General features: G+C 39.8%; 1 protein-coding gene across 1 annotated transcript; it reads left to right on the top strand.

Moving 5' to 3' along the window:
- Positions 1 to 8,485: 8,485 nt before the first annotated feature.
- On the top strand, positions 8,486 to 23,214 carry LOC133053599 (eukaryotic translation initiation factor 1A, Y-chromosomal-like). The gene is made up of 6 exons (XM_061138152.1): positions 8,486 to 8,501; positions 10,301 to 10,384; positions 17,272 to 17,375; positions 18,340 to 18,390; positions 22,150 to 22,231; positions 23,120 to 23,214. Exons 1-6 carry the CDS (start codon positions 8,486 to 8,488, stop codon positions 23,212 to 23,214), a joined length of 432 nt encoding a protein of 143 aa, XP_060994135.1.
- Positions 23,215 to 26,729: the final 3,515 nt, after the last annotated feature.

The raw sequence follows: 26,729 nt of genomic DNA, 5'->3' as shown, positions 1-26,729 counted from the left end.
TGAGTTAATGCAAAGGGCTATTTTCTTATATACATTGCCCAAGTGTAATCTTATTGTTTGGTAACATATATTCTTTTCAAAACTTGGTGTTGCCACTATCGTAAGAAGGGCATTTCTACAGCGAAGCTTTCAGAAGACAGTTTGGAGTCCTAATGTTCAATACATGTGATTAGAAGTTGCAGAAATTTGACACTAAGTAACACTCAGTTTTCTCAACATTGAAAGTCTTGATCTGTATGTTGAAAGTGTTTTTACTTAGCATTTTAAATATTTCTCAACTATGACAACCATGAAGGATAAATAAGTAGATGATCCTTTACAGATAAAATATATTTCGCTCTCAAAAGTCATATGTGGTGTAACCAGATAGTGGTGAATTTGGTGAGTAATAGAATCAAACTGTACGTGTGAAAATCTACTTCCATAAGTAAATTCTATGGACTAAGACTTTCGTAATTTTTTTCCCCTTAGCTGAGATAAGGGAAAGGAAGGAACAGCCACTGAAAAATACAGGAAAGTGTTGCACTCAATATATTTTGGCCTTGCTTTATGTCACTGGTGTATTTGTGTGTGTGTTTTACGGCAATTTTAGATACTCTCCTTGCTTTTAAACAGTGTGATTTGAAAGTATCCTCTGTAGTCAGAAGAAATGAAGTTCAGGGCTAGTTTAATGACCTCAATGGAACTTTACTGGTGTGTAGAGAGAGACCACTCATCAAGTAATTTCTGAAACTTATTTCTTTGGAGAATTTATAGGAATACACATTTAGATGGTTTCTGTAATATAAAAAAGCAGAGTCAACCTTCAGCTGGTTTCATTTCACTTTGTTAGAGTTTTCTTTCCCAAGATTATAAAGCGAGGGTGTATATAATTAATCGCAAGAAGAAGGCTCACCAATGTGATTTTGGTGCTTAATCTATGGACTTCCTGAACAGTCATATGCTGAATGTATTTGGGATGGAGGACTGGTTTTCATACTCTGAAGAAACAAACTTGAGAAGTTGACTTCATGGATAATCAAAACTTCCTGGTTATTTAGGCTTTGTACATATCGGTCTTCAACCCTTTGCCAAAAATACCAGAATCTTCACACATGACATAGTGCAAAACTTGTCTGTGGTCTTTCCCAAAGACATATGGGCCTGTCCAGAGATTTAATCGACACTCAGATTATGTTTGCTAGTTGTCATGGCCTGATTGTTTTAGGCTTGTTTGGTGTTTGCTTTTTGTTTTTATTTTCCTAAAACTTGTGTACTGATGCCCTAACCCCAGAAGATGATAATACTGGGGCCAGGCCCTCTGGGGTGTCATTATGCCACCACAGAGGAACTCATAGGAAATCAATCTCTGCTCTTAGCAAGCTAACCTCAGTGACAGAACTCAGAGCTTGCAAATCAGAGGAGGATTTTCACCAGAACCCTAACCCTACCAGCACACTGATCCTAGACTTCCCATATCTGGAACCGAAACGTTTGGTTGTTGAGAAGCCAGTTTGTAGTATTTCGATGTAAGAACTTGAATAAAGGGAAACACTGGTGATGGCACTTTTTTTTTTTTTTTTTGCAATTTAGTAACTGAGGCCTAGTGTTTCATCTTGAGTTGCTTATGTGCAGTTTTCCATGGAAGAATTCTTTTGATACATGTCATATAGAAATTGTATAGGTAAATTGGACTCTGGGGGAGAAGGTGAGGGTGGGATGTTCTGAGAGAATAGCACTGAAACAAGTATACTCTGAAGTGTGAAACAGATCACCAGCCCAGGTTGGATGCATGAGACAAGTGCTCAGGGATGGTGCACTGGGAAGACCCAGAGGGATCGGATGGGGAGGGAAGTGGGTGGGGGGATCAGGATGGGGTACACATGTAAATCCATGGCTGATCCATGTCAAAGTATGGCTAAAACCACTACAATGGTGTAAAGTAATTAGCCTCCAACTAATAAAATAAATTAACAAAAAAAGAAATTGTATGGGTAAATTTTTATCGGGCCTAGGAAATTTATTCACAATTGACTGTCCCATATTAATTGCTGCTTAAAGGTGAATGATCTTTTTTGTTTCCTCTCCAGTCACTTGAAACATTCTATAAGATGCCCTGGAGGTGAAAACAAAGTAGTATTTTAATGGACAGTTAAAATATTGACAGTTCCATTTTGTGGGATTTTCGAGTGTGGGAACACAGTTCTTGGCATGGTAATTTGACACTACCCTCTTTCCAATCAGACATTTTTACAAAGGTTTAGAAAATATGCTGGACCATGAACTCCCAACACTGCAATTTCAGAAAGCAACCTTTTCAGTTTTAACAATTATTTTGATGGGAGGATATTAAATTTACAGTATTGGGGTGGTTTTTGCCTTACATCAACAAGAGTCAGTCACCAATGTACACGTGATCCCGCCTCCAGAACCCTCCTCCCACCTCACTCCCCAGAGAGCCTATTGCTCTTTGTTGTCCCGGAGCACAGGCTTTGGGTGCCCTGCATCATGCACTGAACTGGCACCAGTCATCTGTTTGTATGGTAATGGGCATGGATCAATACTATTCTCTCAAATCATCCCACCATTGCCCTGTCCCACAGAGTCCAAAAGTCTGTTCTTTCTATCTCTGTCTTCTGTTGCCCTGCATGTAGGATCACTGTGACCATCTCTCTAAATTGCATACTTACGCATGACTATACAGTATTTGTATTTCTCCTTCTTACTTTATTTTACTCTGTAGAACAGGCTCCTGTTTCACCCACCTCATGAGAACTAACTTAACTACATTCCTTTTCACAGCTGAGTAATAGTCCAGTGTGTATATATTCCACAACTTCCGGATCCATTCATCTGCAGTGGATATCTAGGTTGTTTCCATGCCCTAGCTATTGTAAACTGTGGTGTGATGAATATTGAGGTACATGTGTCTCTTTCAGTTCTGCTTTCCCTGGGGTGTGTGCAAGCAGTGGGATTGCTGGGTCAAACGGCAGTTCTGTTTCCAGGTTTTTAAGATCTCATAACGGTTTATTGTGGCGCTACCAGTTTGCATCTCTACTAAAAGTGTAAGGTTACCTTTTCACTTGTCCAGCATTTCTTGCTTGAGGCGTTTGTGTGATGGTCATTGTGACCAGCGTAAGATGACACCTCATTGTGGTTTTGACTTACCTCTCTCTGATAACTGATGTTGTGCATCTTTGGTGTGCTCATTCATCATCTCTATATCTTCTCTAGAGAAATGTTTGGTTAGTTCTTTTGCCCACTTTCTGATTGATTCTTTGTTTTTCTGGTATTGAGCTGCAGGAGCTGCTTGTATATGTGGGAGATCATGTCTTGGGCAGTTGTTTGATGTGCTGCAATTTTCTCCCATTCTGAAAGCTGTCTTTCCACCTTTGTTTTAGTGTCCTTCACTGTGCAGAAGCTTAGAAGTTTAAGTAGGTTCCTTTTGTTTGTTTTAATTTCCATTATTCTGGGAGGTGGGTCATAGAGGATCTTGCTGTCATTTCTGTCGGAAAGTGTTCTGCCTATGTTGTCCTCTAAGAGTTTTATAATTTCTGGTCTTCCGCTTCGGTCTTTAATGCATCTTGCATTTGTTTTTGTCTGTGGGTTTAGAAGGGAATGAATGTCTCATTCTTTGCATGTGATTGACCCATTTTCTCAGCACCGCTTGTCCAAGAGGCTGTCTTTTCTCTGTTGTATATTTTTGTCTCCTCTGTCAAAGATAAGGTGGCTGTGGGTGTGTGGCTTCACCTCTGGACTTCCTATTTTGTTCCATTGGTCTGAATTTCTGTCTTTGGGCCAGTACCTTGCTGTCTGGATGACTGTAGCTTTGTAATATAGTTCTGAAGTCAGGAAGGCCAGGTCCTCCATTTCCATTGTTTCTGAAGATTGCTTTGCTCATTGGAGGTCTTTTGTGTTTCCACACACATTGTGAAATTATTTGTTCTGGGTCAGTGAAACACACCATTGGTGGTTGGATAGGGATTCCACGGTTGAATCTAAGAGTACCAATGGTGACTGAATGTACCAACAGATCACGTTGGGTTGTATACTGATTGTCACTGTATTGATTTTTCCGATCCAAGAACATGGTACATTTCTTCATCTATTTGTGCCATGTTTGATTTCTTTCAACATGGGTTTTGAGTTTTCTCTACCAGATCCTTGGTTTCTTTTTAGGGAAATATATTCCTAAATATTTTATTCTCTTCATTGGATACTGAATGGGATTCTTTCTTTAAGTTCTCGTTCTCATTTTTCATTGTTAATGTATAGGAATGCAAGGGATTCCTGAGTATTAACCTTGTATCCTGCAACTGTTCTATTCCTTGATTAGCTCAAGTAATTTTCTGCAGGCATCCTTAGTGTTCTCTTTGGAGGGTCATGACATCTGCTAACAGTTAGAGGTGTGTTTTTCTTTTTTTTTTCTTTTTTGTTCCCTCCCCAATCTGTATTCCTTTTACTTCTTTTTTCTCTGATTGCTGTTGCTAGGACTAATTTAAAAACTAATTCTAACGTGTTCTCATCTCAGAAAAGCTTACTGATGAAATTAGGGAGCACTGAGAAATGTCAGTTCTACCAGATTCCCACAATAAAATCAGTAAGAACATTAGGAGTTAGGGGCAAGGTTTTTTGGGGGGAAGGCAAAAACTGTTTAATTCTTTAGATAAATATGTCATAATCAAAGTAGTCTGGAATACTTGTAGTCTCTCCTTCAGTTTCAGAAGATTCTACAGCCCCAAGAGTAATGCAGGGCTTTGCAAGTGAAACCCTGAAACTCACCAAGAGCTCACCAAACTCTAGCAGGGCACGTTAGAGAAGAGGTGTTAATGTGCTCTTCAAATTTGTGAGCTTTATAATAAAACCAAATTAAAGAAAGGCAAAAAGAGCTTCAAGATGATAGTGCTAAAGAGCCTGCTGAAACAAATGCAGTACACATGAATGGTAAACATGGTTAGGGCAGAGGAAGCATGAATTCTATTAACGGAAAATATGTTAAAATTTTCTTAGTGTCTGTGTAGAAGGAGAAGTTTCCTCAGAAATTATAACAAGGAAAACGTATATCATCTTTTAGAAAATAAAAAAAGAAAGTCCAGGTGGCTTCAAAGGAAATATAAAGAGAATATGCTCATAGCTGCAGAACAGAGAGCTTAGGGGCTAAAGGGGATGTATATATGAATTATTTTATATGTGTGTGTATATATATGAATTACATGAGTGACATGATGATTCCTAGGTTTAGATATTCAAAACACAAATTAGAACACTGATTCTTGGGATGTCCTGACCTCTTCTCCTGGTGGAACTATTGCCCATTTTTATTTTCTGATAAATTCATACTAATGAGTATTATTTCATCATGTGTGGAAGAATACCTATTTTATGTCTTTTCAACATTAAAGAATATTTGCTTGTTACTATGTATATATAACTACACTTCTATTTTCCACAGGCTCAGTCTTTCTCTAAGGTTTCAGTTTTTGTATCAGTATTATTTTTTTAAGTTGTATTCATTTTTTCTTTGCAGTGCCTAGTCTTCATTGCTGCCCAAGGGCTTTCTCTAGCTGTGGCAAGTGAGGCACAGCCTTCTACATGTGGTGGCTTCTCTTGTTGCAGAGCACTGGCTCTATTTCCAGCACATGAGCTCATTTGTTGGGGGGCATGGACTCCTTAGTTGTGACCCATGAGCCTAGTTACTCTTCAGCAGGTGGAATTTTCCCAGACCAGCAATATAACCCACATCCCCTGCATGGAGAAGCGACTCTAAGATACTGGATCACTAAGGAAGTCCTGAACAAGCCCAGTCTTGACAGAAGTTTGATCTAGCATACATGAAAGACAAGATAAAGAATCCACCTGCCAATGTAGGTGACCCAGGGTTAGGAAAACCTTGGGTGGGGAAGATAGATCCTCTGGAGAAGGGAATGGCAACCCACTTCGTTATTCTTGTGTGGGAAATCCAAGGGACAGAGGAGCCTGGTGGTGTATGGTCCATGGAGGTAAAAATGAGGTGGACTTGACTTAGTGACTAATTACCACCACTACTATCAACATGTGGCTTTTAGGGGGGACAAGTTGACAGCTTTGTTCAAATGACTTTGGATGGAACGTCTGAAAAGTGGTCACTGCTTTTGGTTATTAAAGCTATCAGTAACTCAAAGACACTCCTGTACTATTGACTGGAAAAGCAAAATCCTTTATAATACTGTCTGTGTAGTTTTATAGTGTACTGGAAGATAATTCAGTCAGTCATTTATATGCACGTATGTAGTTCTCTTTGGAGGTCATGTCTTACAACTGCAGCTGACAGCAGTTTTGCTCTTGCTTTGGTACTGATCTTGAATTCCACATTGCTTCATTGGTGAAAGCAGCATGTCACTAGGAATATGTTGTTTGTTTAATCTTTTAACATATTCTACCAGAACAACTTGCCTCTGAAAGGGGAACAGACACTCCAGTTGTCCTAGGGTTCTATAGACAAGAGAGGAGTAAAAGTTCATTGCTTTTTGAATTTTTTTCAGGGTCAAATACACTTTCTTAGTCAGACCTCCATATATCAAGCTTTTCAAGCACTTTTCTTACAAAAATAAATTTTGGTTTCTAGTATGCTTAGTTTTGCAGTTGTGTCTGATTCTTTGTGACATCATAGACACTTGTCCGTCAAGCTCCTGTGTCCACAGGTAGTCTCCAGGCCAGAATACTGGAGTGGGTTGCTCCGCCCTCTTCGAGGGATCTGCCCAACCCAGGGGCGGAAGACAGGTTGGCCGCATTGCAGTCAGATCGTTTCCCATCTGAGCCCTGAAGGAAGCACAAGAATACTGGAGTGGGTAGCCTATGCCTCCTCCAGAGGATCTTTCAACCTTGGGAAACAAACTGGGGTGTCCTGCCATTGCAGTGGATTCTTTACTGGTTGAGCTACCAGGGAAGCCCTCAATTCTGCTAAAAAGTATCAATTGTCAATCCTTGCTATGTGGGCTCATTGATTATAGGGCATGATTGAAGGAAACCAACTTTCCATACACCGTTTTGACCTTGAGGCAAAACAAAAAGCAAAAGTGAGGGAAATCATAGTATTGTTGATCAAATATCAATAAATAATTAATAGTATAAATAGAAAATCATAAGTTCAGGAAACTTGAAGACCACAGGCTGGAAATGGTCTTTCACACAGTTTTGAGAGGAGGCTAAGAGGCAGACGCAGGGGCAGAGCCAGTACATATAAAACCTTCTTTAAGGCAGAAACTATATGTAGTGAAACACATAACTTGCGAAAACATTCCTGATAATCACAAAGAAAAAAAGAAAAAAACACGCCAAACAAACAGGGATTGAAAGCAAGAGATTGTAGCGTTTCTCTAGGCAAGCATGTGGAATCACTAAAGTTTCCATTCCCATATTCATCTTAACCATCTAGGGACCCATAGACCCAAGCACAGAAATGCTTCATCTTGTTTTTCCCATCTGGAGTTTCTCAAGCATGCACTGCTGATGGACAACTGCAGTAGATTTTGACGTCTTTCCTTAAGTCGATCAAGAGTGACTTTTCTTTAGTGGTTAAAGCACATGGACAATAGTGGTTTCTCACGTCAAAAGGTAGGGCGTCTTGCATAAATTAGTTCAAGTGAAGTAACACGTAGTCCCGAATGTTTCCTCATACTTAAAATAGGTGAAACTATCCATCACTTCCATCACTATGAAAAACAATCCTGAACATTTTATTTCTGAAGAGAGAGTTTTTGATATTTCTAAATTTTATTCTTTATCCATTTTTTTGTTTGTTTACACTAACTTTAAACTTTATTCTACCCATCTGACACTGGATACGACATCTGGATACACCAATCTTGGTGGACCTAAGAGCGGGGTCTGTAATGATCCTGGGCTCAATCTTTTGAGAGACATCTATACCCTTTCTCTTTAATTCTTCCACCAATGTACTATGTACCATATTTCTAACAGAAGCCTCCTGGTGGAATTTGTTTCTCCAAGAAGGAAGACAACACATACAATTCAAACAAAGAAACGATCAGAGAGCAAATGGTCAAGAGCACTTATTACAAAATAGCAAAAGTCTACTCAGTAGTTTGAGTCAGCTCAAGCGGTTTCTATTTGGGGAAATGCATGCGGTCTCCACTATATTGACACATCTCGCTCAGCGCAGTGTTCTCCAAAAATCTATACCTGTCTACTGCAATCTGTCACAGCGTCCCTCACATTGTTGAGTGCCAGGAAGTCAGTGGGTTTGGACTACACGTGCTCCGTAGGGCGGAAGAGAATGTGCTTGGAGGATAGGCCCATAGCGTCAGAGGCGGGGAAAGTGACGTTAACCACGTGACACTGGCTGGGTCGCCATTTTCCTGCCGCTAGGCGTGGCTGCGCTCCGATTTCTCGCGCGAGTTCTCAAGTCGGAGTGTGTAGGTTAGCTCCTTGGAAACCTCGGAGGATTACCTGCCAGCGGCAGCGGCACCGGAAGCTGCTTGGAAACAGTGAGCCTGCCGTTGCAGCTATGCCCAAGAATAAAGGTAATGACTCGGCTTCCCGGCACCAGGGTCTGCTCTGCCGCGGTCAGTGGTAGTTTCTCCGTCGTGTGGTTGGCTGAGGTCTTTGAGCGGACTCCACAGTCCACAGAGGAGCTAGGAAGCGGCTCCTGCTTCCTCCCGCTCTGTAGACATAGCGGGATAATTTCCTCTCCGCTTTTGTCAGTTTTACACGGAGCTGAAAATACGATTAGTTTTGGATTCATGCCAGTTTAACTGCAGGCCGGTAGTAAACTGGCAGAAGGCTACTTTCGGGCAGCTGAGGCTTCGTCCCTGAGGCCTTCATCCCTTCCGAAGACTCTCCCTTAGCTGTTGTTTGTGACACACTGATTCTCTCTTTGGGTCTAGTAAATACTTGTCAGTAGTTTACTTTGTGCGCGGTTGACTACTGGTGAAAAGACTGCTTTGCAAACACGGAGGCAAAACGCTGTTGCACGTTTAGGTTCATGTCTGCCAGTTTACTTTCTTCTGCCTGTCACAAACCTTAACCTTCTTTAGAACGCACACATATCCCAACGTGTTCAGCCTTCTTATCCAGTAAAATAGATGCTGGCACTGTGTATTTCTATTTGTCTTTATTCTGAGTCAGACAGTTCACAAATAACCAGATTTGACAGTACTTCTGCTTGTAACTTCCAAAACGGTACTTCTAAACTAACTGAAGCAGAGCCCTGGGACAGTCAGTCCTTGAATTCTCCTTTTTAGAGACCTGAGTTGTTCTTGTGTCATGTTTAATATTCTTGTAATGCCTCCTGGCAAACTGGAACTGCTAGGAGTGAGAATATCTCCTTCAGAGTAGCACCACATTTCACATTACACGAGAAGCAAACCTCTCTTCATTATTCATTCCTGACACTTCATGTTAGCTCTCAAGGCTTCCTTAAGGTTTGCCACATTGGGTCAAATTTTTCACCTTTGAGTTCAGTGCTCTCTACATTCCCCAAACCAACTGGCACAGCCTTTCTCTAGCAAGCAAATGTTTTCCTGCTAACTATCCAGGCAAACTCTAGAAACCTCTTTTTCATAATGTGTTAGGTAAATTACAAACCACTTCTACTTGTTTTTTTCTAATCTATTTAATTCACTTTTAGCTTACAAATAAGTGTGCATTTGTAACAAGAGAAACAGTCCTTGTTTCCTCCTCTGTTTTTAGGAATGAAGTTTCAGATGCCCACATTGGGTTGTGTATCCTGAAGAGAATAGGACTGACTTTATGAATGCTGACTTAGTACAGCTTGGTGCTTAATAGATGTTCAATACATTTTTGTTAATGTTATCTTCAGTCCAGCCTTGGGTGGCTCCCGTCTTCCTTCTGTGGGACTTTTAAACCAGCTGCTAACGCTCATGCCAAACTGAAGACGTTTCTACATATGATTTTTCAGTTTCCATTCCTTTACAGATATATGGAGTAGTCTGGGTTTATTAATTGGAAAGTAAATTGTGGAAGAGAATGTATAGAATCCAGGTTTAAGTGGAAAGCATGGATAATAAAAATGCTAATGGTTATCTCTGGTAATGTGTTATGTGGTTGATATTAGCTGTTAAGCGATTTAGAAGAACGTCATTGGCAATAGGTAAGCGGCTAATCGGTAAGCAAGTTAGGTTAAATTGTAAATCTCTTTTGAGGTCTGTTAATATTTTCCTGGTATTTAAATGATAACCTGTTTGTTCCGCTGTGTTTTTGTAAAGTTTCAAAGCTTACGTTTGTTTGTTTTACAGTTCAGTTTGTAAACTATTATATAGATGATTAGATTTCAATTTTTATTCACTTTTTAATCACTTAGGTAAAGGAGGCAGAAACAAGCGTAAGGGTAAGAAGGAGAATGAATATAAAAATAGAGACCTAGTCTTTAAAGAAGATGGACAAGGTAAGAATTCTTTACTTATACCTTTTCTAGTAATGTGAATTTCACAGTTTGATCTGATACATGTCTTAGTCATAATGCTGAGGAATTGTCTCATAACTCCCTTGTTTTTCTTCATCTAAACGATTTTTATGTGCTTATGTGTTTTTCTTTTTGTTTGTTTGTTTGTTTTTTTTTGCTGTGCTGGGCCTTCTTTACTGCGCATGGGCTTTTCTTTCAATGAGGACAGCAGGGGCTGCTCTGCAGCTGCAATGCACGAGCTTCCCATCGGGGTGCCCTCTCCACTTGTGGAGCAGAGGCTCTTGGGAGACCAGGCTTCAGTAGTTGCAGTGCATGGGCTCAGTAGTTGCAGCTTCTAGGCTGTAGAGCACAGGCGCAATAGCTGTGGCACCGGGGCTCAGTCTTTGGGAGGCATGTGAGTTCATCCTGGACCAGGGGTCAGACCAGTGTCTGCTGTATTGGCAGGTGGATTCCCTACCCCTGAGCCACGACGGAAGCCCCTCGTATCTCCATCTTTTCCCCATTTACAGTGCCCTATATTTCTCCATAATTTCTGTATTAATTTATTGTACACTATTTCTTTTCTCATGCAGGTTTACAATGTGGCATTTCTGTAAACAAGGTGTCCTGTTTTTATTCTGTGGATAACCATGGTATAAATGACAGTGAATTGTAGTGTTTGGAGCAGAGTAAGCCTGGCTGCCAACATTGAAAATCGCCTACTTTTGCACTCATTTTTCAGTAGACTATGAGAAATCCATGCCAAGACCTCAGCCCCTCAGTACTCCAATGTCACTAGTGCATGATCATATTTAATAAAGTAACAGAATAGTTGACTCTCTCTTACTTGAGTAAGTGCAGACTAAAATAAGAGTAAAATAACTGACTGAAGCACTTACTTTTTCCCCTTTCATATTTAGCTAAGCCCACAGAGGAGATGAAATATGAGTTCAACTCCCATATTTTGTTTATAAGTTAGACTCACTAATTTTCAGTGCTTTCTTCTATTCTTTCTTTTGGAACATGCACATTTTCCTCCTAACATTTTGTTTGTTTGTTTGTTTGTTTGTTTCATTTATTTTATTATTTGGAGGCTAATTACTTTACAGTATTGTAGTGGTGTTTGCCATACATTGGCATGAATCAGCCATGGATATACATGTATTCCCCCACCCCAACCCCCCCTCCCACCTCTGTCTCCACCCGATCCCTCTGGGTCTTCCCGGTGCACCAGCCCCGAGCACTTGTCTCATGCATCCAACCTGGGCTGGTGATCTGTTTGACCCTTGATAGTATACATGTTTCGATGCTGTTCTCTCAAAACATCCCACCCTCGCCTTCTCGCACAGAGTCCAAAAGCCTGTTCTGTACATCTGTGTCTCTCTTTCTGTGTTGCATGTAGGGTTATGGTTACCAGCTTTCTAAATTCCATATATATGCATTAGTATACTGTATTGGTCTTTATCTTTCTGGCTTTCTTCACTCTGTATAATGGGCTCCAGTTTCATCCATCTCATTAGAACTGATTCAAATGAATTCTTTTTAATGGCTGAGTAATATTCCATGGTGTATATGTACCACAGCTTCCTTATCCATTCCTCTGCTGATGGACATCTGGGTTGCTTCCATGTCCTGGCTATTATAAACAGCGCTGCGATGAACCCTGGGGTGCATGTGTCTCTTTGAGATCTGGTTCCCTCCGTGTGTATGTCCAGAAGTGGGATTGCTGGGTCATATGGCAGTTCTATTTCCAGTTTTTAAAGACATCTCCACACTGTTCTCCATAGCGGCTGTACTAGTTTGCATTCCCACCAGCAGTGTAAGAGGGTTCCCTTTTCTCCACACCCTCTCCAGCATTTATTGCTTGTAGACTTTTGAATAGCAGCCATCCTGACTGGCGTGTAATGGTACCTCGTTGTGGTTTTGATTTGCATTTCTCTGATAATGAGTGATGTTGAGCATCTTCTCATGTGTTTGTTAGCCATCTGTATGTCTTCTTTGGAGAAATGTCTGTTTAGTTCTTTGGCCCATTTGTTGATTGGGTCATTTATTTTTCTGGAATTGAGCTGCAGGAGTTGCTTGTATATTTCTGAGATTAATCCTTTGTCTGTTGCTTCGTTTGCTATTATTTTCTCCCAATCTGAGGGCTGTCTTTTCACCTTGCTGATAGTTTCCTTTGTTGTGCAAAAGCTTTTAAGTTTCATTAGGTCCCGTTTGTTTCTTTTTGCTTTTATTTCCAATATTCTGGGAGGTGGGTCATAGAGGATCCTGCTGTGATTTATGTCAGAGCGTGTTTTGCCTATGTTCTCCTCTGGGAGTTTTATAGTTTCTGGTCTTACATTTAGATCCTTACTGCATTGGAGTTTAGTTTTGTGTATGGTGTTAGAAGGTGTTCTCGTTTCATTCTTTTACAAGTGGTTGACCAGTTTTCCCAGCACCACTTGTTAAAAGAGGTTGTCTTTTTTCCACTGTATATTCTTGCCTCCTTTGTCAAAGTCCTCCTAACATATTAAACTTTCTTCTAGGCGGGTCTCGTTAGATACAGTTATGGACTTTAGCCCTAAATATTCCATCTCGTAAGAGCGAAGCCTTTCTCCTATGTAACTCCAGTAGCATGGTCACAGGAAATTTAACCTTAGCATTATACTGTCACTTGGTAGGTACTCGGTTCTAGCCCCAATGCTTGCGCTTAGTCACATCTGACTCTTTTGAGATCTCGGGGACTGTAGCCCACCTGGCTCCTGTGTCCACAGGATTCTCCAGGCAAGAATACTGGAGTATGTTGCCATTTGCTTCTCCACAGGCTCATCCTGGCCCGGAAGTCTAGTGCGTTGTCTCCTTTGTCTCTTGCGTTTGCAGGTGGATTCTTCATGGCTGAGCCACTGGGCAAACCCCTGTTCAGGAATAGCCAGGAGCCATATGTGGATGTTGAAGTGAATTGAAGTTAGCATATTGTTCAGTTCTTGTGCATACCTTTCTCTCAATTGAAAATTCTATTCTCTGTTGTTGAGCTGGTGTATATATAACCACCATAAACATTTGTCCATTTGTTTCAGTCATTTCCAGCACTTCATAACAAAGCCATGTAGTTATTCCTGCATAGTGCAAGTCACTAAACACACACACACAGACACACACACACGCTCAGGAACAAACACAAATATTTTTATTGATTATTTGAAACATGATGTGTTTCTAAAGATAATCTGGTCTTTGACCTTCATATTTTTTCCTTACGTTAGAAGTGTGTTTCAGGGCCAGTCTTTAACTTATCATTATCTTTTCTTTGTTCTTTTCTCCTGTGTAGCAGCCCTGAGTACTAAGCTGGGTTCATGGCCTGTGATGCAAGGGACTGTCCATAGTTGGAATCCCATTTACCTTTCAGGATAATGACAGATGAGACAAGAATCTCTTTGGGGGAGTTGTTTCTCAGTCACTAAGCCATGTCTGTGACCCTTGCGGGACCCCGTGAACGGCAGTACACCTGGGTTCCCTGTCCTTACCATACCCTTGCGTTTGCTCAGACTCATATCCCTTGAATCCTGTCATACCATCCAACCATCTCATCTTCTGTTGTCCTGTTCTCTTCCCCTCCTGCTTTCCCTCCCACATCAGGGTCTTCTCCTTGCAGTCGACTCTTTGCATCAGGTGGCCAAAGTATTGGAGCTTCAGCAGCAGTCCTTGCAGTGAATATTCAGGGTTGATCTCCTTTAGGATTGACTGATTTGATTTCCTTGCTGCCCAAGGGACTCTGAAGAGTCTTCTCCAGCGCTACAGTTGATACACTTCAACTCTTTGGCGTTCAGCCCTCTTCATGGTCCCAACTCTCACATCCATACATGACTACTGGAAGAACTAGAGCTTTGACGGTACAGAGCGTTGTCATCAAAGTAATATCTCTGCCTTTTAACATGCTGTCTAGAGTTGTCATTGCTTTTCTTCCAAGGAGCAGTTCAGTTCAGTTCAGTCGCTCAGTCATTTCCAACTCTTTGCAACGCCGTGGACTGCAGCAAGCCAGGCCTCCCTGTCCATCAGCAACTCCTGGAGTTTAGCCAGACTCATGTCCCTTGAGTCAGTGATGCCGTCCAACCAGCTCATCCTCTCTTGTTCCCTTCTCCTCCCGTCCTCAATCTTTGCCAGCATCAGGGTCTTTTCAAAAGAGTCAACTCGTCACATCAGGTGGCCAAAGTATTGGAGTTTCAGCTTCAAGATCAGTCCTTCCGATGAACACCCAGGACCGATCTCCTTTAGTATGGACTGGTTGGATCTCCTTGCAGTCCAAGGGACTCTCAAGAGTCTCCTCCAACACCACAGTTCAAGAGCATCAGTTCCTTAGCACTCAGCTTTCTTTACCGTCCTGTCTCACACATCCATACATGACTGCTGGAAAAACCATAGCCTTTGCCTAGATGCACCTTTGTTGGCAAAGGAATGTCTCTGCTTTTCAATATGCTGTATAGTTTGGTTGTAACTTTCCATCCAAGCGTCTTTTTATGTCATGCTTACGGTCACCATCTGCAGTGGCTTTCAAGGCCCCGAAACTAAAGTCAGCCACTGTTTCCACTCTTCCTTATGTATTTGCCATGAAGTGACGGCACCGCAAGCCATGATCTTTGTTTTCAGAATGTTTAGCTTTAAGCCAACATTTACCCTCTCTTCTTTCACTCTCATAAAGAGAATCTTTCCTCAAGGGTGCTGTCATCTGCGTATCTGAGATTATTGAATTTTTTTGCCGGCAGTCTTGATTCCACCTTGTGCTTCATCCAGCCCAGCATTTCTCGTGATGTACTCTGCATAGAATTTAAATAGGCAGGTTGACAATGTGCAGCCTAGATATGCTCCTTTTCCTACTTGGAACCAGTCTGTTGTTCCACATCCACCAGTAACTGTTGCTTCCTGACTTGCATACAGATTTCTCAAGAGGCAGGTCAGGTGGGCTGGTATTCCCAACGTTTTTGAATTGTGCACAGTTTATTGTGATCCGCACAGTCAAAGGCTCTGGCATAGTCAGTAAAGCAGAAATAGATGTTCTTCTGGAACTCTCTTGCTTTTTCCATGATCCAGTGGATGTTGGCAATTTGATCTCCGTTCCTCTGCCTTTAGAAAACCAGCTTTGAACATCTGGAAGTTCACAGTTCATGTATTGTTGAAGCCTGGCTTGGAGAATTTTGAGCATTACTTTGCCAGCGTATGAGATGAGTACAGCAGTGCGGTACTTTGAGAGGTTTTGGCGTTGCCTTTCTTTGGGATTGGAAAGAAAACTGACGTTTCCTGTCCCCTTGCCCCTGCTGAGTATTCCAAATTTGCTGGCACATTGACTGCAGCACTTTCACAGCATCATCTTTGAGGATTTGAAATAGCTCAGCTGGAAATCCATCACCTCCACTAGCTTTGTCTGTAGTGATACTTCTAAGGCCCGCTTGATTTCACGTTCCAAGATGTCTGGCTCCAGGTGAGTGATCATTCCTTGGTGATTATCTGGGTCGGGCAGATCATTTTTGTGCACTTCTGTGTATTCTTGCCACCTCTTCTTAATATCTTCTGCTTCTGTTAAGTCCATACCATTTCTGCCTTTTCTGGAGCCCATCTTTGCATGACACGTTCCCTTGGTATCTCTAATTGTCCTGAAGAAATCTTTTCCATTCTTTTATTTTCCACTCTTTGCTTGCACTGGTCGCCAAGGAAGGCTTTCTTATCTCTCCTTGCCATTCTTTGGAAATCTGCATTCAAATGGGTATGTCTTTCCTTTACTCCTTTGCTTTTCACTTCCCTTCTTTTCATAGCTGTTTGTAAGGCCTCCTCGAGAGCCATCTTGCATTTTTTGCATTTCTTTTTCTTGGGGTTGGTCTTGCTCCCTGTCTCCTGTACAGTGTCACGAACCTCTGTCTGTAGTTCATCTGGCACTCTGTCTATCAGATCTAGTTCCTTAAATCTATTTCTCGCTTCCACGGTATAATCATCAGGGACTTTATTTATATCGTACCTGAAAGGTCCAGGAGCAGTCGCCTTTAATATCGTGGCTGCAGTGGCTGTCACTTTGATGTTTGTCCTTAGTAAACCTTTAGTAATGTACCTGCTTTATATTAACTGCCTGTTTCTTTCTCTATTCTGATGCCTGCGTTTGTCATTTAAAGTCAAGAAGACGTCATCCCCTGCTGGCTAATGCTTATGTCAGTGTCTTCAACTGACAGTAGAATCTGGTGGCCTCTTGACTATGCTTAGATAGAATTGTCTTTAAGCATTTGACGCTTTATCTTGAAATACTCTATTAAGGACTTTAGAATAAGCATCAGTGTGTCCTCAAGCAAATGTTCGTTAGTGATCAGCCTGCTGTTGATTATCAGTAGAGTTAATGAGGGAAAGGAGAGGCAAGATTTTGCAAATATGCAGCGTGAGAGGTTGCTAAGCCAGCATGTAGGGCGCAGTCTGAAGTGAGCCACTTTGGTGTGCAGAGGTAGAGCATGCAGTCGTGAAGACAAAGACTGAACTGATTTTCTCAAATTAGTGGATGACTTAAATATACCCAGTAGCGATAGCTTTTCGTGGAAATAACGTTTGTGATTTTGGATTAACTGCTTCACTTTTGTCAACTTTTACTTGCTCAGAAAACAAGAGGATAAGTGCATCAGTTTAGCTGAATGAGACCGTAGCCGTTGCTTGAGAGCCTAAGAGTTCTCCCATTTTTGTGGATAACATTAATATATGTCCCCTGAGACAGCTCTCATTTGTTGTCATACTTGAACCTTTTGTTCTGTTTTAAATTATGGTTTGGTCTAAAGTTAGCACTCACAGGGAAGTTACCAACTTAATCACAAGTGTTGCATTTTTAGGAAAACTGGACAGTATGTTACGGTTTTGTTTTTCTTTTTTCTTTTTTGCCCCTTCCTAAGAGTATGCCCAGGTAACCAAAATGTTGGGAAATGCACGGTTGGAAGCAGTGTGCTTTGACGGTGTGACAAGGATATGTCATATCCGAGGAAGCTTGAGAAAAAAGGTCAGTGTGGAGGTATATTTTCCTTTAGTCCAAAGCTTACCTTTAAAACATTTATCTGTGCTTCCAAGTGACTGAATTTGGTGAATTCTTGAAGACTTCAAGAATAGTGATTTATATGGCAATATAAACGCATAAAATTAGAAAATGCTTGATAACTTTAATACTAGGACTTAGATTTAGAAAGAATGATTTGTGACACCTAGACTGGACTTATGCCAGAAATGTTTGCTCTTGCGGAAACAGACAGAGTCCGTGTATGAACCAAATGGAAATGGTAAGCCGTGAAATAAAGAAAGAAAGAAAGCAAGAAGAATAAAACACCTGAAGATTATTTTTCAGACAACAGAAGTCTAATTGTTAACTAAACCTAACGTTTGGTCCTGGGTAAGACTTTGCTTTGTGGGAACAGCTGTATGTGTTGTTAGGAACATTTGAAATTGGAACATGGTAGAGCATCTTATTTAGTAATTTTGGCACGTTGATTGACCATGTTGTTTAAAAGTTCCTTCAACCCTACTTTTTTGGATTAAAAATCAGTTTTGTTCTCTTGAGTCATTCTCTTCCAGTTAGTGGTTTGGGAACCTGAATTGACGTCAACTGGTAACTAGATGACTGTATTTGTGTAGATGACTTATTTTCATTTGTTGAAAAGAACTGAAAATGTCCAGAGTGATTTGTGAATAAAAGTAATTCACGTGACAAAGAACTATGCTCTTGTACATTCAGATGCTCGTAGGCATGAGCACACACACAGATAATACACACATACATGCACATGCACACACAACACACACACAGACCACACACACATACACACACACACTCATCTGTAGTTTTGCCGTAATTCATTAGTAGATATTTCTCACAGACCGAATGAATTATATTTTTTGTATTAAGTATTGCTTTACATTGAACACTATTGTTTGCATTTTACATACAATATAGCATGAGTTTTCTTTTATAGGTTTGGATAAATTCTTCAGATATTATATTGGTTGGTCTTCGAGACTATCAGGTAAGAATTACGTGTAAGTGTATAATCTTGAATTTAAGAATCATTAATATCAGTATCTAGATGATGCAATAAAATGCATTTGACCTGTTCTAGCCAGTTATGAGTCTCATCCTTCTGGCATCCAAATTTGTTATGATCCACAGTGTTTAAGATGATAGGATTCTGGCTGGCTGACGGTACATGTGTTTTGTGGGAAGACTGGTTGTTTCTTTCTTTATTTTAAATATAATAAGTAATAAATATTCTCTTATAATTTTGGATAAATACTAAAGCTCATCCTTCTGTCCTTCTTTAAAGTCCAGGTGTAGTCAGGCCTCTGTGCTAGGTTTTCAGTGATTCTGGTGCAGGCTGACGTTTTCAGTATTCTGCAGTAAAATGAGAAGGTATCTTCATATTTTATGATATATATTTCACAGAGCTAGATTATTCATTTTCCTTTCACTTGTCTTTTCCTTTAATTTTTGATGGCGCTGAAGCTCGTGGGATCTTAGATCCCCAGTCAGAGATTGAACCCAGAATACATCTGAGGAAGCCCTGAGTCCTTGTCATTGGACCGCCAGAGGACTCCGCCCATTTTGCTTTTTAAATACTTTTGTAAACTACCCTTTGCTGAAATAGAACAGTAGCATATGAGAGTGATTTTCATTAGCATTATTACTCACTAAAAAAAAATTTAGTAATTTATATTGGGTTCTCAGTTGCAGTTTTTAAATTTCAAGGTCTCAAATCGCAGTTTGAGAAATCACTGCTGTAAGATGATGCAATTAAGTCAGGCAAAACCTCTAATCTCCAAGGGGGGGAGGGTTGGCTTGTAGGAGAAGGGTAAGACATAGACTAGGTGATTTAGAGTGTATGTTATAAATCTGAGATGAATGCTTAAAAAGCTACTTGTTAGTTGCCCGCTATGACCTCAGTGTTTGTACTAAGACTTGTGAGACAGAAGTCAAACCCATCACATGTGCCCAGTTAAATTTTAAGTGCAGTAATTCTATTATCAGGTCATGTTTCTCTCTCTATTCTATTATCAAGTCATGTTTCCTGTAAATAATTATGATGTGCTGATTTGTAAATTTCAGTCTTCTGTTTCCCTGTTGATTTTTTTGGTGTAATTGTTCTATTAGTGATTTAAGCGACTTTTTTATCTCCACTAGTTTTCTTTTAAAGAATAAGTTTTTCTTGATTCTCTAGTGAAATATTCTTCACAATTAAAACCACATTATGCACACTGTTTCTTGTCTTCTTTTCACACATGCTACCCGAGGTAATGTCTCTGTTAAGTCCAGCTTGTAGGCTTTCTCTGTCATGCTTTGTATTGCCTACGTATTTTCTGGTATGTGAGCGAACACATTTTCCTTTTTCTTCGTACGTCCCATGTTCGTTCTTGTTTCTATTTTTGTTGAAAACTCAAAAGGGCAAATATAACATGGTGAGACGGGAGATCCGATTTCTTCTCCCAGGGCTTTTTTCTTGCCATTGTTTGTTGAGTGATTTCTGAAACAGATTGTGTAAGGCATGAATCTTTTCCTTGCCTGTGGCCACTGGATGCTTCTTTATAACATCACAGACAGCCCGTGTTTGAGGTTTCATTAAAAACCAGCAGGCCTCTCATCCTCTGCGTTCAGGCCCTGTGCTTGCAGTGGTATACTTTTGATACTAAGCCAGGCGACTGATAGCTCTTCATTTCCGGCTCGTGCAGAAAATCCAGGTGACTCGAAGCTGAGAGGTTAGGAGCATCCCTGAACTTTGATTAGTGTGTCTTCAGTCTTGATTCCACATATAAGTGAGGTCCTACAGTGTTTGCCTTCTCTGTGTGACTTGTTTCTCTTAGCACACTACCGTCCGGTTTCATCCTAGTTGCTCCAGATGGCAGGATTTATCTGCATTGGATGTTATGCCCTCATTGGTCATAACATTTGCAAATATTTTTACCGATCTAGTACACTGTCTTTTTGTAGTTGTTGTTGACAATTTGCTTTTCTGTGCAAAAGTGATTTAGTGTGATGTAGTTCCACTGAGTAGGTTTTGCTTGTGTTGCTTATGGCTTTGGTGTCCTATACAAAAAGCAAAGAGCAAGAGCGGCACTTGGTAGTTTTGCACTGCGTTCTCTTGCCAGTAGTTTGAGGGTTTCAGGCCTGTGTTTAAATCTCTGATCTACTTCAGGGTAATTTTAGGCAGTTTGTGGTGTAAGAAAGGCGTCCACTATATGTTGAGTATTGTTTTCCCAGTACTGTTTATTGGAGAGGATGTCTTTTCTGCACTGAGATCTTGGTTCCCTTCATGGGTTTTAATTGATTGTCTTTAAAAATTTTATTTCTGAGTGATGAGTTTTGTCCCAAGAGTCCATATTACTGGTGAAATGCCGGAGACATATTGTTGGGACAGTTGTGTTTGGAAAGCAGGAAGTGTGTGTCCTCCAGCTTTATTCTTCCTCCAGGTTGCTTTGGTGGTTAGGATTGTGTGCGGTTCCATATGGCTTTGTCTCTGAAAATAACTGCTACTTGAATTTCTATAGGAATTGCATGGAATCTGTACATTACTTTGCGTAGTATGGACACATTACTACTATAACTGACTTTTGCATATTGATTTTATATCCTGAAACTTTACTGAATTTTTTTCCTTTGTATGTTTTTGTGATCTGGATCATCCATTTATAACCTTGCCATTTTTCATATGTGCTGAGTAAAAATATAGACTCTGTAAATGTGCATCATTTTCATGTCCATTTATTTTAGTTGAACTACATATAACCCCGGAAAGGAATGGAAAAATTGTTAGTTCCCAGTTTAATTCTTTGTTTCTCGGGCAGTGTATCCACAATTATATTAATCCTATAAGGGATTAAGGTACTGACTTTAAAGTGATAGCCACAAACAGCTCTTCTGATTTTTAATCTGCTGTGGATAATTGCAAACCCTTGTTACTGAAATCATATTGTAAAGATAATAGCAGCACCCCCACTCTGTGGAAGTATCTTAGTACGTTATTAGCTAATCTCTTCCCTACTGAGTTGCACTGAGAGTTTTAACACAATACCTACATGTTTTTTTGTGCACATTATAGTTTGAGAAGTGTTGCTTTCTACTACACTGCAGTTTTATGACTGTGATATTTTCAGTTGCCTTTCTTTAGGCCTTTTCTAGGTTAATTGTAAGCATTCAGAATTGTTTGCTCTGTCAGTGACTGGGCGTCTTTAAAATGGAGAAAAGTGAACTTTGTTAGGGCAGTACTTCACAGGCATATTTGCATCAGAAGCACACAGAAGAGCTTTATAAACACACAAGGACTTCACTCCAAGCCTGTCAGGTTTTAGGAGAATATAGGTATCTTTTTAAATCACCACAAACAATGCGAATCAGTAAGATACTCTAAGAACTGTGGGTGATAGAAAGGTTTCTCTTGGGTAACAATACCACCTTCACTTAGAACTACAGTGTTAGACAGTGAACAAGGACAGTAGTGCCACAGCACTCCCCCCCCCCACCCCGCCCCGCCGCCGTGTTTCCTTTTCGTACTTTTGATTCAGTGCATTATATACATCATTTTCCTAGTCTATATTTTATTTGGTCATGCATGCAGACTTCATCACGAGGACTTGTGTGTGTGTGTGTGTGTGTGCGCGCGCGTGTGTGCGGATGATAGAAGGAAGGTGAGAGAATGGTGAGGTTTCACATAAGTGTGTTTATCTGAAAGTAATTTATGAGACAGCTAATGATTCTTTGCATAACCAATTTTGATCCTTCCTTGTTCTTCTCCAAGGATAACAGAGCAGATGTAATCTTAAAGTACAGTGCAGATGAAGCTAGAAGTCTGAAGGCTTATGGAGAGCTTCCAGAATATGGTAGTTATTATCAAAGATTTTACATTTCCCTGTCTTCTCATAGCATTTGCTAGTTAGTGTTTAGGTGAAGCAGTTGTTTCAGGATTCTCTCTCTCTATGTATTTTTACAAATATGCTTCAATCCTCTTTAAGTATGTGTTAAATATCAGTATATTAAGAACTTAGTAATGGATTATCTTCCTGCAGTATATTCTTTTGGTGGGGAATGAAAAATTTACGGGCTCTAGACTTATACATACGAGTTGTTAAAGGAATGCCTCTTAACAATGCTTAAGAGATTATATAGCTGGTTTCAGCTACTCGATGACAACAGTTATGGTACTGGTATTGATTTCTGTGGAGGAGTATTCAGTTTTTCTTCGTATACAGAGTACTGTTGTGGCGTTTTGTGGAGAGTGCTTTTAAAAGATATCCCTTTTATTTTTTAAAGACAAAAGTATTCCTCTAGTAAGCTTGGAAAGATGAAAATACTTCTAGTAACCAAAAAAGAGGAAGTGCACTAAACGCATATTTTGAACATGATAGCAATTTTTCTTACTCTATTAGAGTGCATTTTATTATCAAGTTATGTGGTTTTAAGTAAGAGTGAAGATTCTGATGACAATTAGTTCATTTAAGAAATACTAAGATAATTGGGAATCAGATCAATACTTACTTGGCAGTGAACTTCTTTTAGCAGTTTCATTGTGAGTTTGTTCTCTGTGATGTGTTTGCAGTTGGGAAGATTTTTCTTGGAATGAAACTGTTGAATCGAAGTTTGATTACAAGCAGTCTGTTGTACACTTCAGTGTTTTAGTAGTAATCCAGTATTGTTTCTTTAAATAGGCAATTAATCTAGTAACACCTTGATTTTACATTTTGAAGCGTATGCTCTTATTGTATTTTTAGTGGAACTTAGTGACACAGATACCTTTGAAACTGAAGATGATGATGAAATCCAGTTTAAGGACCCTGCAGCTGAGGGTGAAGACCCTGAGGTGTAAGTCAAGGCTGAACCGTGTGTGTGTATGCTTTTTAATGTTTTGTACATGAAAGTAGTCAGATCTTTTACCGTTTTAGGTCTCAGAAGGTTGAACACGTGAATATATATTGAGGCCTATGTATCCGTGAGTTTGAATATTCCTTAATATTCAGAATCCACCATGGCAACCTTTTTAAATTTTCAAAAACTTTATAGTTCTTTGGATCCTTGTTTGTTTGTCTTTTAAATCAGTTAGGTTTGACAGTGGGCACTCCATAATGAGCCTTTATTAAGCAAGGGGGTGTACAGTGATAGTATTAAGAAGTTTAGCAGACAGGTTTAAAGTGTATTGCCTCACAAGGCTGGTACATTAATAGAAGTAAAGCATGTTGAAGCCAGCTTGCTGAAGCACTGGAATTTTAGTTCACTGCAAAGCATTCTTAAAATGAAGGCCTGTTTTGTTGCCCGTGTATTTAGAGGTCACATTAATTGTCCTGTATCACTCTAGGACAAAGTTTTGGTTTGGAGTTTGTGGGAAATGGTTGTTTATCTTGGTAAGGAATTAGTGATGATAAGACTCCTCCATGTCTCACTGTTCTGCTATGAATGTATTTAAGTGAAAGTTTTATTGATTTGTATCTCTTGACTTTTGAGACAGGCCCATCGAGTAATTGGAATGACAGTATGGCTTATACTCTTGTAAGGCCTGTTAGACTTCTTCTTCTTTTGGTACTTCTGTGGTAAAAATGTACTGTAGAAACCAAAAGTGCAAAAACATCAATGAGTGTTTGAACACCAAGGTAGAAGTTCAGAATTCCAGGAGCACATTTTAGGAAGTCTAAACCAGATCACTGCCCTCGGAAACAGATTTCAAGATCTTTCATTTACCAACATCCTTATTAAGAGCGTTTTCAGACACTCAGAGAAACTGAATTTTAAGTGGAAGTGAGCAATCACACGTTCACCTACATTATACAGTTTACTAGTTGCTAGTCAGTCTTTCGCATCTATTGTGTTCATACCAGTCCGTACTGTACTTTGATGGATTTTCAGATCATCTAGGAAATGAAACCAAAGCACTGCCCTGGTGCCCTGGTCTAGTATTTTAAGATTTTCAGCATCCACTGTATGGATCACGGGTTCAATTCCTGGTTGGAAAAGAATGATCAGCAGCCTGCATGTCAGGGCCACAAATAACCATGAAAACCCAGGGCACTTTAAGCTTACTCACACCATGAATTAGAACAGCTGGATATGTACCTTCAATGCAGACATTTTTACCAGATTTTTTTTTTTTACCAGATTGTTGCAGATTTTTAAACACATGATAATACTCGACTGATGTGAAAGTGAAGTCGCTCAGTCGTGTCCGACTCTTTGCAAGCTTGTGGACTGTAGCCTACTAGGCTCCTCTGTCCATGTCAGTGGGGTTCTCCAGGCAAGAATACTGGAGTGGGTTGCCATTTCGTTCTCCAGGGGATCTCCCTGACCAAGGTATAGAAACCGGGTCTCCAGCATTGCAGGCAGACGTTTTACCCTCTGAGCCACCAGGGAAGCCCAGTAATCTACTGATGTTGTACCCATTTTAAAGCACACCAGAAACAGGAGCTGAAAAAGGATTAGAAAAGTTGTGGTGCAATATCATTCAATGTTTTTTCATTTTTTCTCTTCCCAGTTTTGCTATCATTTTTCAGAGGCTCTAAAAGTTTTACATGATTTCTTTTTTTTTTTTTTTAGATATTTCTGATGCTTCTGTCATTGTCTCTTATGTATTTGGAGTTACCAATTATGTAAAGGTTAATGTGAACATCTTAAAGATGTCAGTTCAATTGTGGCTGAAGAAAACAAGGCAGTTTTATTTGAAAAAGTGGACCCGGGCTTTATAAATCAGTTGTAAATCAGAAAGTAGAAAATGGTTATATGCAAAGAAGGAATCCAGTAATTACATGTCTTTTAAATAGATGTCTATGTAATGATATCTTTGTAGTACATAGGTCGTTTGTAATGCTGACAACAAATTTCATAGAAATGCTGTCCTCTGTCTCTCAACATTTTGTTCAGTTTTGCCAGAGATCCCTTATGGCTCAATTAATAGTGTGGAGGTACAATTGACAAGTTACTTTCTGTGGTGAGAATGTAAAATGCACCAGTTGCATAGGATGTTCTATGAGACCTGAAGGTAGTCACGGCTGAGCTGGGGTTGAAGGCAGTAAATCGAAACAAAGGGAACACTTGAATACCAAGCCCCACAGAGTTAAGCCTTTCCTTAGTGGGAAAAGAGGACAGCTTTCTGGAGCTGTGACTAAGCAGTTGAGTTGGGGAAAACACTAAAGACAATGGTCATGAAAAGAGTTTGTGTTATTTTGGAAATTTTGTTTAGGTTTATGTGTTCTTATTGGTTTTGTTCTGTTTGTGTTTATGTTTGTTTTGTTTATGTGTTTTATCTCGGAATCACAGTTCTTGCCAGAGTCAGTTATGCTGGCGATGTACTAGAGTGTCACTCCTGTGATCAGATTGAGTCAGAGAATTTGATTTAGTACCGCTCTTCCCTTTTTTAGGAGAAGAAAGAACACTAAACTGCAATTAAGATTAACAAGTTAATTTAAAACATTGAAAAAAGAATAGCTTGCATAACGTGCGATGTTCTCATGGAGATCATAGAGATACAGTGAAAACACATGGGAACTGAGAAAACAATCTGGTTGGTGTCCTTAACTTTAGTTCAAAAGGATTGATTTTCCAAGTAGTGTAGGAAGATCCTTTATGCATGATTAGAATTATTTTTTTCTGTAGATCTGATGTTCTTTTCACTTACAGATCTGAATTGAACTCAGAAGGTTGAGGATAATGCTACAGTTGGAATTTTGGTCATCACCTGCTAAGAAGAAGAAAAGTATGAATGTAGTTTGATGGGCCTTAAATAAACATGGTTTATTTTAATTGTTTTAAAGTACTGTATTTTTAAAAAAAAACTGATGAAGTATTTTGAGTAAAATGTTAACACTTGCTTCTTTCAATGTAATGGAACTTAGGGGTAAAGACCACAAATTGTGCTGCAAAACACTGGAGAGGAAGAAGAAGAGAGAAGATTCCTCCCCTATTTTACCTCCAGTTAACGAATGTTTTGAATAAATTGCCTCAGCATCATATGCCCTCGTATGAACTCATCTGTTTGCAGAGTCTTTCTACGTATCCCAGTTATTTAGAGGTTTCTTGATATTTTTGATAGAATGTACATACAGCAAGCAGAACTATGCATTTGAGTTAATGCAAAGGGCTATTTTCTTATATACATTGCCCAAGTGTAATCTTATTGTTTGGTAACATATATTCTTTTCAAAACTTGGTGTTGCCACTATCGTAAGAAGGGCATTTCTACAGCGAAGCTTTCAGAAGACAGTTTGGAGTCCTAATGTTCAATACATGTGATTAGAAGTTGCAGAAATTTGACACTAAGTAATACTCAGTTTTCTAAACATTGAAAGTCTTGATCTGTATGTTGAAAGTGTTTTTACTTAGCATTTTAAATATTTCTCA

This window comes from Dama dama, chromosome Y (genome assembly GCF_033118175.1).
Source record: "Dama dama isolate Ldn47 chromosome Y, ASM3311817v1, whole genome shotgun sequence".
In the NCBI taxonomy this organism is placed as follows: domain Eukaryota; kingdom Metazoa; phylum Chordata; class Mammalia; order Artiodactyla; family Cervidae; genus Dama; species Dama dama.
The sequence above is the reverse complement of the archived record's forward strand: the minus strand, read 5'-3'. Positions and strand labels throughout refer to the sequence as shown.